Genomic DNA, 13,551 nt, shown 5'->3' with positions numbered 1-13,551 from the left:
CTCCTTTTATTCTTTTCCACCAAATATATCATCATTTCACAAACTTCACCTCCTTTTCTACTGAAACCAGACTTTCTAATTTCACCTTTTCCTTTTTTAAGCTATTTAGTGAATTTCAGATCACAGAGTATTCTGTTTCATGTTGTCCAATACCAACTCCTTACTTTCCCTTGGAGTCTAGCCCTTTCTTCCAGGTTTCTCATTCTCTCCACTACCTCTACAGCTATTGTGCCGTTTCTCTTGAATCCTAGATCACTAACTTTCTCAGTCACACAAATGATTCCTGAATCTACAACACTAGATACTTAAAGAGTAGAGTGAGTGTGTGTTGTGTGTGTGTGTGTATGAACACCCTAAACATGTAACACAGGGCATAAACACACACTAGCTATTTAATAAGCAAATGCTCAGGGTTCTTTTGTCTTTTATGGTTTTGATTGGTTGGCTGGTTGCCAGAGCACTTATCAGCTCTGGTTTATGGTGGTGCAGGGGGTTGAACCTGGGACTATGAAGCCTCAGACATGAGTGTCACTTTTCATAACCATTAAGATATCTACCCCTGCCCTCTTTTACTTCTCTAAACCATCTTCTAACCTCAGGTAACTTAATACCAATCTGATCAAATTTAAATATTTTTGCCTTATACATAGTTGTCTTTCCACTTCATTTGACAATGTGATAAGACATTCTCCAAGTTGAATTGGTCCAACTTGAAAAACTTTTAAACTTCCTTAAAGTTATAAACAAGGTGAAGCACAGAGTAGGATAACATATATCCAGAATCTCAAAAAGAAAACAAAACAAACAAACAATCTACTCAAGAAGAAGACAGGGTCAAAAATATGGAAGCAATCTAAATGCCCATGACAGATGACTAGATAAAGAAGTTATGATGGAGGCCAGGCAGGAGCGCACCAGGTTAAGTGCACATAGTGTGAAGCACAAGGACCAACGCAGGGTTCCCGGTTCCTGCCCCCGGCTCCCCACCTGCAGGGGAGTTACTTCACAAGTGGTGAAGCAGGTCTGCAGGTGTCTGTCTTTCTCTCCCCCTCTGTCTTCTTTTCCTCTCTCCATTTCTCTCTGTCCTATCCAACACAACAACAACGAGGAAAAAAGATGGCTACCAGGAGCAGTGCAAGGACTCAATAACCCTGAGGCAAAAAAAAAAGGAGGAGGAGGAGGAGGAGGAGGGAGGAAAAAGGAGAAGGAGAAGGAGGAAGAAGAAGAAGAACAACAACAACAACAACAACAACAACAAGAACAAGAAGAACAAGAACAAGAACAAGAAGAAGAAGAACAAGAAGAAGAAGAAGAAGAAGAAGAAGAAGAAGAAGAAGAAGAAGAAGAAGAAGAAGAAGAAGAAGAAGAAGAAGAAGAAGAAGAAGAAGTAGTAATGTGACATATACTCACTGCAGTACTACCCAGCAGATAAAAAGATGATATTCTATCCTTTGGGACAAAATGGGTGATTTAGTGAAGTAAGTAAATAAGCGAAGAATAACTATTGGGTGACTTCACTCATGTGGAATATAGAGAATTGAAACACATGCACTTGGGAAAGAAAAATCAATCCTTATCTAAGAGCTTGGAAGAACTTTGGTGGTTATTGTTGGGGAGGAGGGCAGAGTTTTGGTGGTGGGAGTGGTGTGAAACTACAACCTTATTATTTTGTTGTAAATCATTCATTTAAAAGCAGGGTGGGGGGGAGCAGAGAGAGCCACCAGGTAGTAACCCTTGCCACACATTTGGTCCAGGTTTACACCCTAGCACCACACGGGAGATGCTATGACACCACAGAAAATCCCAGAGTGGTGGCGCTTTTTTCACACATACCTACTCCCTCCTACCCCTCTAAGAATGAAAGAAAACTGAAGAATGAGACTATATATGTGCAAAGTCCTGGCTCATAAAAAAGGGGGGCGGGTGGTGGTGCACCTGGTTGAGCGCACATATTACAATGCGCAAGGACCCGGGTTTGAGGCCCCCCGTCCCCACCTACAGGGGGAAAGCTTCATGAGTGAAGCAGGGCTGCAGGTGTCTCTCTGTCTCTCTCCCTCTCTATCACCCCCTTTCCTCTTGATTTCTGGCTGTCTCTATCCAATAAATAAAGATTATAAAAAAATTATTTAAAAAATAATAAAAACAGAGGGAGTCGGGCTGTAGTGCAGCAGGCTAAGCGCAGGTGGCGCAAAGCACAAGGACCGGCATAAGGATCCCGGTTCGAACCCCGGCTCCCCACCTGCAGGGGAGTCACTTCACAGGCGGTGTCTTCCCCTCCCTCTCTCCATTTCTCTCTGTCCTACCCAACAACAACAACAATAATAACTACAACAATAAAACAACAAGGGCAACAAAAGGGAATAAATAAAATTAATATTTTTAAAAATTTTTTTAATTAAAAAAATAATAAAAACAGAAAAAGACTGAAATAGGAAGTTTACAAAAAAATGGATCCCCCATATTTACTATAATGTTTATAAAAACATTCAACATCATCAGTTATCAGTGAAGTACATCAGAAATTCATAATTAGGGATCAGGCAGAGGCACACTGGATTAAGTATACATACGAAGCACAAGGACCCAAGTTCCAGCCCCCTAACCTCCCCCCACTTGCAGAGGGGTCTGCAGGTATCTATCTCTCTACCTCTCTATCTTCCCCTCCCCTCTCAATTTCTCTCTGTCCTATCCAATAGAAAATGGGAAGAATGGCCACCAGGAACAGTGAATTCATAGGGCCCAGTGACTGGAGGCAAAAAGAAATTCATAGTTATTATCACTATATGCTAACAAAATAGCTAAAATGAAATACCCATAGAAGACCTAGTAATTCCTCTTTGGGGCGCATCCAACGGATACAAAAATACCTTCTGAAGAAATCTATGTTCACAGCATTATTTGTAACAACCCAACTTTTCAATTCACCCAAATGTCCAAAAACAGATGAGTAGTTACAAAAGTTTCAGTATATATACACAAAGGAATACTCCTCAGATGTACAAAATGATTTTAAAAAAGAAAAGAAAAGAAAAAAGAAAAGAAAAACCTTCTGCTGCATTCTAGAAGGAACACTTGAGGGAATCATCCTACGTGAGATAAGCCAGAAGAAGGATAAATACAAGAGGATGTCACCCAGGTCTAAGATGACAAAGAACTCTTCCCATTCTCTTTAAGATCCGTATTTCTCCTAGTCCTGGAACCTTTGCTTATATCTCTTGATGTTTTTCTCTGACACCTAACCCTGTTACGCTGCCTCTGTTGATCGCAATTAAGTCAATGCTACCAGTGCCATCATGCCATGTTATGAGGCTACTGACATACTGACTTGTTACTGCATTTTGTCCCTAGAAATGCCGAGCCTGAGATGTCAACTTCCCAATTCCTCTAATCTGGTGAGATCTTCCTAACGTAGGGGGTTACCTAGTTCCATTTCAGACGGCATGTTTTTTAACACAGTTATAGATATTTACTACAGACTAGGGCCTAGGGTACTAGGCACATGTGTGCATATATCCACAAGCATGGGACAATTATATACCAAAAAGTCAAAGTAATTAATAGCCCTCCAAGATTAGACTTAGACCTCAGAAGACTGGCATTCTAATAGAATAGCCTAAAGAAGGCACCAGAAATTTTCTAATCATATACTTATTATTTAAGCCTAAACACCTTCCTTTTCTACACCTTGCTTAACTTGCCTCAATCACTCTACTCAATAAACTATACAAAAGGAAGTAAGAAATATTCTTCCATCTTTTTTTAGTCTCTTCTAACAGAGCATGAGCATTATTGATAAGCTTCAGAAGAAACACTATACAACTGGCCAAGAGTTACACTGGCAAAAAAAAAAACAAAAAAAAACTACATATCTATTAAAGGACAATTATTGTCCCTATGACACCCTTTGTTCGAATCATCAAACAGGTAAATGCAAAAAACAAAACAAAACAAACAACAACAACAAAAATGAGGCTAACCGAGACCCCACTAGAATCCTGGGTCTATTTCCTCCCTAAGTTGAAGCCAGAACCCATAAAACTAGTCCTGGTTTGGATACAACAAAGGACACTCAACATTTTAACAGCTGGGAGAAAACCTAAGCTGGTCAGATAAAGAAGTGACTACAAAAGCTGGTTAAGGTCAAGAGACTGGCTCACTTGATGATGATGGCCTCATTGGCCACTATCTCTCTGTCACCGCCAGAGTCCCAGAGGGACTCCTCGGATTTCCCCATAGATAGTAAGGACCTAAACCTCTGATAGATTCCTCTCACTACCATCACACACATTGGGAACATCATTATAAGCCCTTCCATAAGCTTTTTCCAGACCACACCCTCACTATGAAATAGCAATGGTAAGGACTGCCCCACTCTCTGAAGGGAGGCTGGGTCATCCCACTCTGCCACTCGAGGAAGATAAGCTCTAAAGTGAGTAAAGCCTAGAATGTTCCCAGTTGTGACTATGGACTGTGAGCAGTCTGACAGGGACTCAGTGGTTGTACAGGCTCCTATGCTAAATATGAATGGATATGGGTCCCAGCTTAGATCACTGTGGTAAACAGTTAATATATCTTCAAGTTTGCAAGCAACTCTCTGCCCTAATCCTGCTTGCTACTTCAACTCTCAACTCTGACACCATCCTCCCAGACAACATTTCTGGTTCACCCCGTGTTAGCTACCAAGCTCAAGCAAAGACTAAAACATAGGCTCCTAGGAACATTACTTCATAGCTTCCTTCTACCCTAAGGTCCCTACTTCCATCTGCTCTATTCCTACTTTATGGTTCCTGTTTTATTAAACACTTTATCCTGTTTTCCAGTTTACTGCATTTCAGCCACCGAGTTCCAGATGCTACTATGATTCCATCCTGACTTCCCTAGGCAGATGATCTCACCAGTACTTCCTGGAACCTCAGCTCTCCAGAGCCCTGGCCCATTTTGGAAAGATAGAAACAGGCTGCGGGTATGGAATGACCATGTCCGGCACCCATATGCAGCAGAGAAGCAATTAACAAAAGTCAAAACTCCCACCTTCTGCATCCCAAAAAGGAATTTTGGTCCCAGAGGGATAAACAGTAGGGAAGTTTCCAGTGAAGGGGATGGGACACAGAACTCTAGTGGTGGGAACTGTATGGAATCACCCCCCCCCATTACAATTATTGACCTTACAATCTTGTAAATCAGTATTAAACCACTAGTAAGAAATGAAGAAAGGGAGAATGTAGGGTGAAACTTAACTAGTTCTGGACTACTGAGCAAAGCCAAGAACTGTAAAGGGGAGACACCAGGGGAAATGGAATGAATTTGGGGTACAATGGCATAGAAAGAATTTAGTGGTAAAAGTGGTGTGCAGACACCTAGCACAGGGAGATAAGAAGTTCTGCACAGAGAGTCAATTATACCACCTTTTTCTCAATGAACTGAAATAAATCACTATTCTTCTCTTTATAAACTCTCTTTTTTCTATGGAATCATTGAGCTACTAATCTATGGAAAGTTCCAGCACTATGTCTACCTTTCTATCCAACTGAAAAAATAGTCAGCACATGAACTGTGAAGTTCAAACATGCTTGATAGAAAAAAAGGACTAGAGCTAAATTTCTACATAATGGATTTAAACATTCTACTTGATTTGGCCAATGAGATTTGAAAAAAATGTCACTAGCAGAAACCTGTATGTTACTTTGGAAATACAAAACCCTATGTGAAGATACCTGTGCTAACCTTCGAGAAACACTTGGTCCTGCTAGCAACTAGAACCAAAGTTAAGGGGTCATCATAGGCCACTTGATTCTAGTCATCAGATGGCCATCACAGGACTGACCGATAGAACAATTGACATCTTCCCAGCCCAGACAACTGAACCACAGAAACCTGAGCAAAAAAAAAAAAAAAACACAATAAAACTGTTACTTTGTATCAAATTATACAACATCACACACTCCTCGAGAATCCTGAATTCTATGTAAACTTTAATGAGTAACTGGTACATGCAAGAAGATTCACCACCTTTATATTCGCAAAGTGTGAGTCAAATAAAAAGTTGAAAAACTATTCACCCCAATCTTGATGTCTCCTTTTGAAAGTTTTTCTTTGAAAGAAAGAAAAAAGAACTACATTTTTAAATTTGTTTGTTTATTTATTTTAAAAAGGAGACATTAACAAAACCGTAGGATAGGAGGGGTACAACTCCACACAATTTTTATTAGCTACCTTCCCACTGTCCTCATCTCTTCCACTTGAGTCTACCTGAATGCCAATTTGGATCTTAGATCCCAACTTTTTCGTGCATATCCAGCAATGAGACCAATTCTAAGAAATGGCTACAAGTGTTGACAGGGAAAGGGGTGAGGTCGCTTCCTCATAAATCACCATTAGACTCTTTTTAAAAACAAACAAAAGAAGTCTCGAAATCTACCAAGGATATTACCAAATTGCCACCACTTAATCTCTTATGGTATTCCTTTAAAACAGAAATCACTGAAATGACTTGCTCCGGGTCATAAATATACCGAGGCCATCTCAGAAACCTCGGGCCACCCTGGCCTGCGGAAGCACCCCCTCTTCTCCGCAGGTCAGACACCCACAGACACGCCCGGGGCGGGTAAGGCAGCTGGGGCGCCCCAGCCCCTTTCTGGGCGCCGTTACAAAGAACCGCAGCTGTCTTCAGGGTGGGGGGCGCGCCCGGCGCAGGGGTGCAAGCGACCAGCAGCCGCGGATCCCAAGCACAAAGAGCTAACGGGGGGGGGGGGGGTCATCCCCGCACGCCCAGGCCTTTAAAATCGTGAGGCGCCTTGGAGTGGCGAGAACCCAGCTAACCTCAAAGTTACGAAGCTGCAAACACCCACCGGCTGCCCCCGGAGCATCTCCCAGAAAACTGCAGCCCCGGCCCAAACACAACCCCCTTTCCAACCCGGCCAGGCCGATCCTGCAAAAACCTCGACAGAAGAGCAGGCAGCCTGCCGACTGAATCGGAGGTGGCAGGGCCACCGGCTCGGCCCAGGCCCCGGGTCCCAGGTCCCGGCAGGCTCACTCACCAGCTTGGTGGCCCGGTAGGGCCCCGGGCCCACGATTCGATGCTCCATGGCGGTGAGCACGCAGCACAACTGCGGCGGCAGCGGCCGCGCCAGCGCGGATCCCAGCGAGCCCGGCCAACTTGCAGTTTGAATTGTGAGCCTGAGCGCTCTGGGCGCTGATTGGGCTGCGCGAGGGGCACGTGACAGGGGCTGAGGGGCGGGGCAGGACCTCTACAGGACTCCGTCCCCTTCCCCCTGGCAGAGTGAACTTTGAGTGAACTTACCCCGCAGTCCCACATAGCGAGCTACGGGCTCACACCTTGCGGGGCTGAGAGTGGGAGGGAAGCCCACTGATCCACGTTTTCCCAGCTGGCACACGCGGTGTGGGTTCATCTCCACAGAGATGGAACAAACTGTGCAGTTCAGAGACTGAAACCTGGCTGAACTGGACAAAGAAGTCTATTAAGAAATCCCTCTGTGAACCTGCAGGTGCTGCAAAGACTAGAAGAAGAGAATAGTAGGCCAGGCAGTGGCGCACCTGGTTAGGTGCACACATTACAGTACACAAGGACCCAGGTTCAAGCACCTGGTCCCCATCTGCAGGGGTGGGGGGGGGCTTCATGAATAGTGAAGTAGGGCTGCAGGTGCCTTACTGTCTCTTTCCCTTTTTACCTCCTTCTCCCTTCTCAATTTCTCTCTGTCTCTAACCAGTAATACATAAAACTTTTTTTTTGGGTAAAGAAGAGAGTGTTCAGCTTCTACAAGTGGTGACATTTGAAATTAGATCAGAGCACTTGGCCATAGAGTGTAACAACTGTGAAGAGGTGCTAAGGAGCCCTGGTTGTTAGGCTTCTCATGTTGTTTTTTAATACAGGAATCTTTTCCTTGAATTCGAGTTTTATGTTTGGTAGCAAACTGAAATTTTCTTTTTTTTTTATTTTTCCCCTTTTTGTTGTCCTTGTTTATCTTCTTTGTTGTTGTTATTGATGTCGTCGTTGTTATATAGGACAGAGAGAAATGGAGAGAGGAGGGGAAGATAGAGAGGGGGAGAGAGAAAGACACCTGCAGACCTGCTTCACCGCCTATGAAGCGACCCCCTTGTAGGTGGGGAATAGAGCTATGAGATATGTTTGCTGCTCTTCAGAATTTCCCCCCTAAAATCCACTGATCTGACTTGTAGTTGTTCCAAAGGACAAATTAGGTCAGCACTGGAATTCAGAGTTCAGATTAATCACTTAAGTGGATTCCCAGAATAAGACAGCCTAAAAAGGGTTGAGTAAAACTCCCACTTTATCTAATTCCTCCATTCTCTTGTTTTAGAAGTGGCTGTACCTGCATTTAGAAAAAGCCCCAGGGCCCGATGGTAGCACAGCAGGTTAAGTGCACATGGCGCAAGGACCCGCATAAATATCCCGGTTCTAGGACCCTGCTCCCCAGGGGGTCTCTTCACAAGTGATGAATCGGGCCTACAGGTGTTTATCTTTCTCTCCCCCTCTCTGTCTTCCCCTCCTCTTTCAATTTCTCTCTCTTCTGTCCAACAATAATAACAACTAAGGCAACAAAAATTTAAAAAAAAAAAAAATGGCGCGCAAAGCACAAGGACCGGCATAAGGATCCCGGTTCGAACCCCGGCTCCCCACCTGCAAGGGAGTCCCTTCACAAGCGGTGAAGCAGGTCTGCAGGTGTCTATCTTTCTCTCCTCCTCTCTGTATTCCCCTCCTCTCTCCATTTCTCTCTGTCCTATCCAGCAACGACAACAACAATAATAACTACAACAATAAAACAACAAGGGCAACAAAAGGGAATAAATAAATAAAATAAATATTTAAAAAAAAAAAATTAAAAAAAAAAATGGCCTCCAGGAGCAGTGGATTCTTAGTGCAGTCACCGAGCCCCACTGATAACCCTGGAGGCAAAAAAGAAAGAAAAAGCCCCAGCTCCCTGAGATAGTATCCTACATATTGCTTTTGTAATCAGAAAAAGCTTTATTTAGCAGCATAGATGGCTCTCAGGGTGGAGTGCACGCTTTGCCAGACTAAGGTTTGCAATCAGTTCGCAGCGCTTGGATGCTTTCTCACTCTCTTTCTCATCATAAAATAAAATTTGTATTTATTTTTTGATAAATATACATTGATTTCTATATAAATGTATATTTTAAGTTTTTAATATTTTATTTATTCCCTTTTGTTGCCCTTGTTGGTTTTTTTATTGTTGTAGTTATTGTTGTTGTTATTAATGTTGTCGTCGTTGTCTGATAGGACAGAGAGAAATGGAGAGAGGAGGGGAAGACAGAGAGGGAGGGAAAGATAGACACCTGCAGATCTGCTTCACTGCCTGTGAAGCGACTCCCCTGCAGGTGGGGAGCCGGGGAACCCGGATCCTTATGTCGGTCCTTGTGCTTTGTGCCACGTGTGCTTAACCTGCTGCTCTACCACCTGAGTCCCATGGTTTCTATATATTTTTATTTATTTATTTTAGATAAAGACAAGCTGAGAGGGAAGGGGAATGTGGAGAGAGAGAGAGAGATGCCTGTAGCACTACTTCACTGCTTATGAACCTTCCACACTTTGAGAAGGGGCCTGAGGCTTGCACTCAGGCTCTTGGAAATTGTAGCATGTGTGCTCTGCTGGGAGCTCCACCACCAGCCCCTAAAATAATAGGGTAAAGGAAACATTTCTGTGACCCCCTTATCAGAACTTTTTTGGGTTATTTTTCAACTTCCAAACTCCATGGAGATCTGCTTGTCCTTGGAAAAGAATGATAGCAGGGCATAAGAGACAAAGAAAAATGGTATCTCACAGCCATGGTGGTGGACCTCATATCTAATACCAAACATACTGCCTTGTTTTCAGAGCATTTCCCTAGAAGTCGGTCAGGAGTCAAAAACAAGATAATTCATTTTATGGGAAAAGCATATCTACCCATGATTTACTTGCCAAAGGCCACAAAAAAAAATTCTCTGTGAAAGTGCTTTAACTTAGGCTGCAAGACATCGGCATCACATAAAACAATGGGGAGAGGTTGGGCAGTGGCACAGCTGGTAGAGCCCACACATCACCATGCACAAGAACCAGAGTTGCTGCAGGAAACTTGGGGAGCCAGGAAACAGTACTGTATGTATCTCTCTCTCCTCTCTTCTCTCTCTCTCTCCTTCTCTATTTCCCCCCTTCCCTTTCAATTTTTCTGTTTCTACAAAAGGGAGGAAGGGAAGTTCTGGGAACAAGGGATTTCCTCCTGCAAGTACTGAGCCCCAGCAGTAAACCCAATGGCAATAAATAAATAACTAAAATAAAATAAAAACCTGGGAAATTTCTACTTTGTTTCTTTTTAAAGCCAGTTCACTCTGTCTTTCTTTCTTTCTTCTCCTTCTTCTTCTTCCTCTTCCTCTTCTTCTTCTTCTTCTTCTTCTTCTTCTTCTTCTTCTTCTTCTTCTTCTTCTTCTTCTTCTTTTTCTTCTTCTTCTTCTTCTTCTTCTTCTTCTTCTTTTCTTCTTCTTCTTTTCCAGAGCACTGCTCATTTCTGGTTTATGGTGGTTCAGGGGATTGAACCTGGGACTTTGGAGCCTCAAGCATGAGAGTCTCTTTTCATAACCATTATGCTATCCACCCCCACCCAAAAGCCAGTTCTTTCCTTTTTTCTTTTTTTCTTTCTTGCCAACACTATGAATTCACCCCTCCTGGTGACCTTTTTTTTTTTTTTCTCCTCTCTCTTTCTCTCTCTCTCTCTCTCCTCCTTTTCCTTATTTCCACCAGAGTTATCTCTGGGACTCTTGGCAACTTTTTTCCTTTGGCCTCCAGGGTTATCCCTGGGACTCTGTGCCTGCACTATAATCCACTGTTCCTGGTGGCCATTTTCTCCATTTTAATGGGCAGGACAGAGAGAAATTGAAAGAGGAAGGGGAAGATAGAGAAGGAGAGAGAAAGATAGACATCTGCAGACCTGCTTCACCACTTGTGGTTTCATCCCCTTTGCAGGTGGGGAGCAGGGGCTGGAAACTGGATCCTTGCACTTAGTATTATGTGCGCTTAACTGGGTGTGCCACTGCCTGGCCCCCTCTTTCTAATTTGTATTAGGTAGGACACAGAGAAATTGAGACAGGATGAGGAGATAGAGGGGATGAAAGATAGACAGCTGTTGACCTGCTTCACTGTTCAGGAAGCATCCCCCTGCAGGTAGGGGGTGGAGGCTCAACCCCAATCCTTGCACTTGGTGATAAGTGTGTTTAACCAGGTGTGTCACTGCCTGGACCCCCAAAGCCAGCACTTTCTACCATTCAGGCCTAGCTCCTGCCATGCTGGTCTTCTAACACTTCAGCATATTCCCATCTCACAGCCTTTGCAGCACTGCCTTGTCAGGAACATTTTTTGCCTTAGCTCTTTGCAGGTCCACCTCAATCAAGTCTCAATTCAAAAACTGCCAAATGTGCAGAGCAAAGATAGCATACTGGTTATGCAAACAGTCTTTTATGCCTGAGGCTCCAAAGTTCCAGGTTCAATCCCCCACACTACCAAAAGCCAAAGCTGAACAGTGCTTGGTAACAAAAACAAACAACAACAACAACAAAATTCAAAAACTTCCAACCTAGAAAAATCTGGGCTGCATCCTGACTTCCCTGGATGATGACCTTGCTAATGTGCCCAAGAATCTCACCTCTCCAGAGCTCTACTAGGGAAAGATAGATATTGTGGGGATATAGATAAGCCAGCCCATGTTCATGTCCTGTGGGGAAACAATTACAGAACCCATAACTCCTTCCTTCTGTACACCAAAGAATTTTGGTCCATACTCCCAGAGGGTGAAATGTTAGGGGAAGATGACCAGAGGGCTCTGAAACCCCAGTTCCACCAGGACCTAGATATCTTGTGACCAGGAACCTTTGTTTTTACCTCATCTTTGAGAAGGAAGAAAAATCTCAAGAATACTTGACAAAGTCAGATCTTCACTGATCTGAGAGGGAAGAAGAAAAAGTATGGACACCTGGAAGTTGTAATAGGGGTAGGTGTGGCTGCCTGAATGGCCCATGTGCGTCTCTGGTACATGTCTTTTCATGTTCTCGACCACAGGTTTAAAATATCCGGGGGTGGGGGGAGAAGGGGAAAGAAAATCCCTACAAGGAATACTTAGAAGGAGAAACAAAAACCTTCAACAATGGAATAAAAATCACTCATTTGAATCTTATAAATACAAAATTTTTTTATAAAGGAGGAAGAGGAGAGGATGGAGCTGGGTGGTGGTGCACCTGGTTAAGTGCTCAAATTATAATGTGCAAGGACCTGGGTTCAAGCCCCTAATTCCCACTTGTAGGAGGAAAGCTTCACAAGTGGTGAAGCAGGTCTGCAGGTGTCTCTCTCTCCCTCCCTTCCTATCTCTCTTCCCTCTAAATTTCTTTTTGCTCTATCAAATAAAATAAATAATTAAAAAATAACAAAGAGAACACAAAGCAGAAGAGGAGGAGGAGGAAGAAGAGCAGGAGGAGAAAAGGTAGTAGTAATCATGAGACATACTAGTCAGGTTTTTTTGGTCTCTTGTGGTACCAGTGCTCAAACCCCAGGCCTCATGCGTGGTATGTCGTATACTCTTCCAGATGAACTATTTCACAGTCCCTATTTCACTTTCACATAAAAGGATATTGCTAAGTTTCAATTATGTGTTGCTTATCTCTGAATTTTATTTCACAGAGCTCAAGAGAACTTACTGATCTTAGTGGCAAGTTATTGTTCTGATCTATAATATAAACTCCCTGAGATCAAGGACTGCTTTTTCCCAACTGTATTCCAGGCCCAAGATCAGTATCCGATATGTGGTAGATAATCAAGAGTCTTATTAATGATTTAGTTTTGTTCTTCTATAAAAGTTTTCAGTTACTCTAGTAAAATTGGCGAAGAATTTGCAGTTTATCCTGTGTCTGTCCTGCCTGAACATACCACAGTCTTTTCTCCCTCTTCACATGTACCCCCATCTGAATAAGTACGCCAAAAATGATAGGTTTTCTTTTTCCTTTGTCTAATAAATTCACAACTGTGGGGCCGGGCAGTAGTGCAGCGGGTTAAGCTCACATCATGTGAAGCGCAAGGACCGGTTGAAGCCCCCAGCTCCCCACCTGCAGGGGTGGGGGTCACTTCACAGGCAGTGAAGAAAGGTCCGCGGGTATCTATTTTCCCCCTCTCTGTCTTCCCCTCCTCTCTTGATTTCTCTCTATCCTATTCAACAACAACAGCAATGAAAACAATAACAACAACAAGGGCAACAAAGTGGGGAAAATGGCCTCCAGGAGCAATGGATTAGTAGTGCAGGCACCAAGCCCCAGCAATAACTCTGGAGAAAAAAAAAAAAATTCACAACACTTAAAACTGAATATTTATCTCTGACTCATCAACTAGGAACTTAGAATCAAATGTATGGCAAGTTCTAACTCCTATAAAGAATGAAATAGTGAATTATTTTATGTTCCTATCTTCATTTTCTACACATCCCATGGTATTATGTAAATATATAGTAAACTGTCTCAGTTCCTTTTTTGGAATAAAAAAATACC

At 43.1% G+C, this 13,551-nt stretch overlaps 1 protein-coding gene across 1 annotated transcript in view; it reads right to left on the bottom strand.

Moving 5' to 3' along the window:
* Positions 1-7,187, bottom strand: part of DEPDC1B (DEP domain containing 1B) — a 71,344-nt gene extending 64,157 nt beyond the window's left edge. The window contains exon 1 of the mRNA XM_007516906.3: positions 7,038-7,187. Coding sequence (XP_007516968.1) covers positions 7,038-7,085 — 48 coding nt within the window. The 5' untranslated portion in view covers positions 7,086-7,187. The remainder of the gene's footprint in view (positions 1-7,037) is intronic.
* Positions 7,188-13,551: the final 6,364 nt, after the last annotated feature.

Source organism: Erinaceus europaeus, chromosome 5, assembly GCF_950295315.1.
Source record: "Erinaceus europaeus chromosome 5, mEriEur2.1, whole genome shotgun sequence".
Taxonomy (NCBI): Eukaryota; Metazoa; Chordata; class Mammalia; order Eulipotyphla; family Erinaceidae; genus Erinaceus; species Erinaceus europaeus.
Note: the sequence above shows the minus strand (reverse complement) of the source record. Positions and strands in the feature narration are given on the sequence as shown.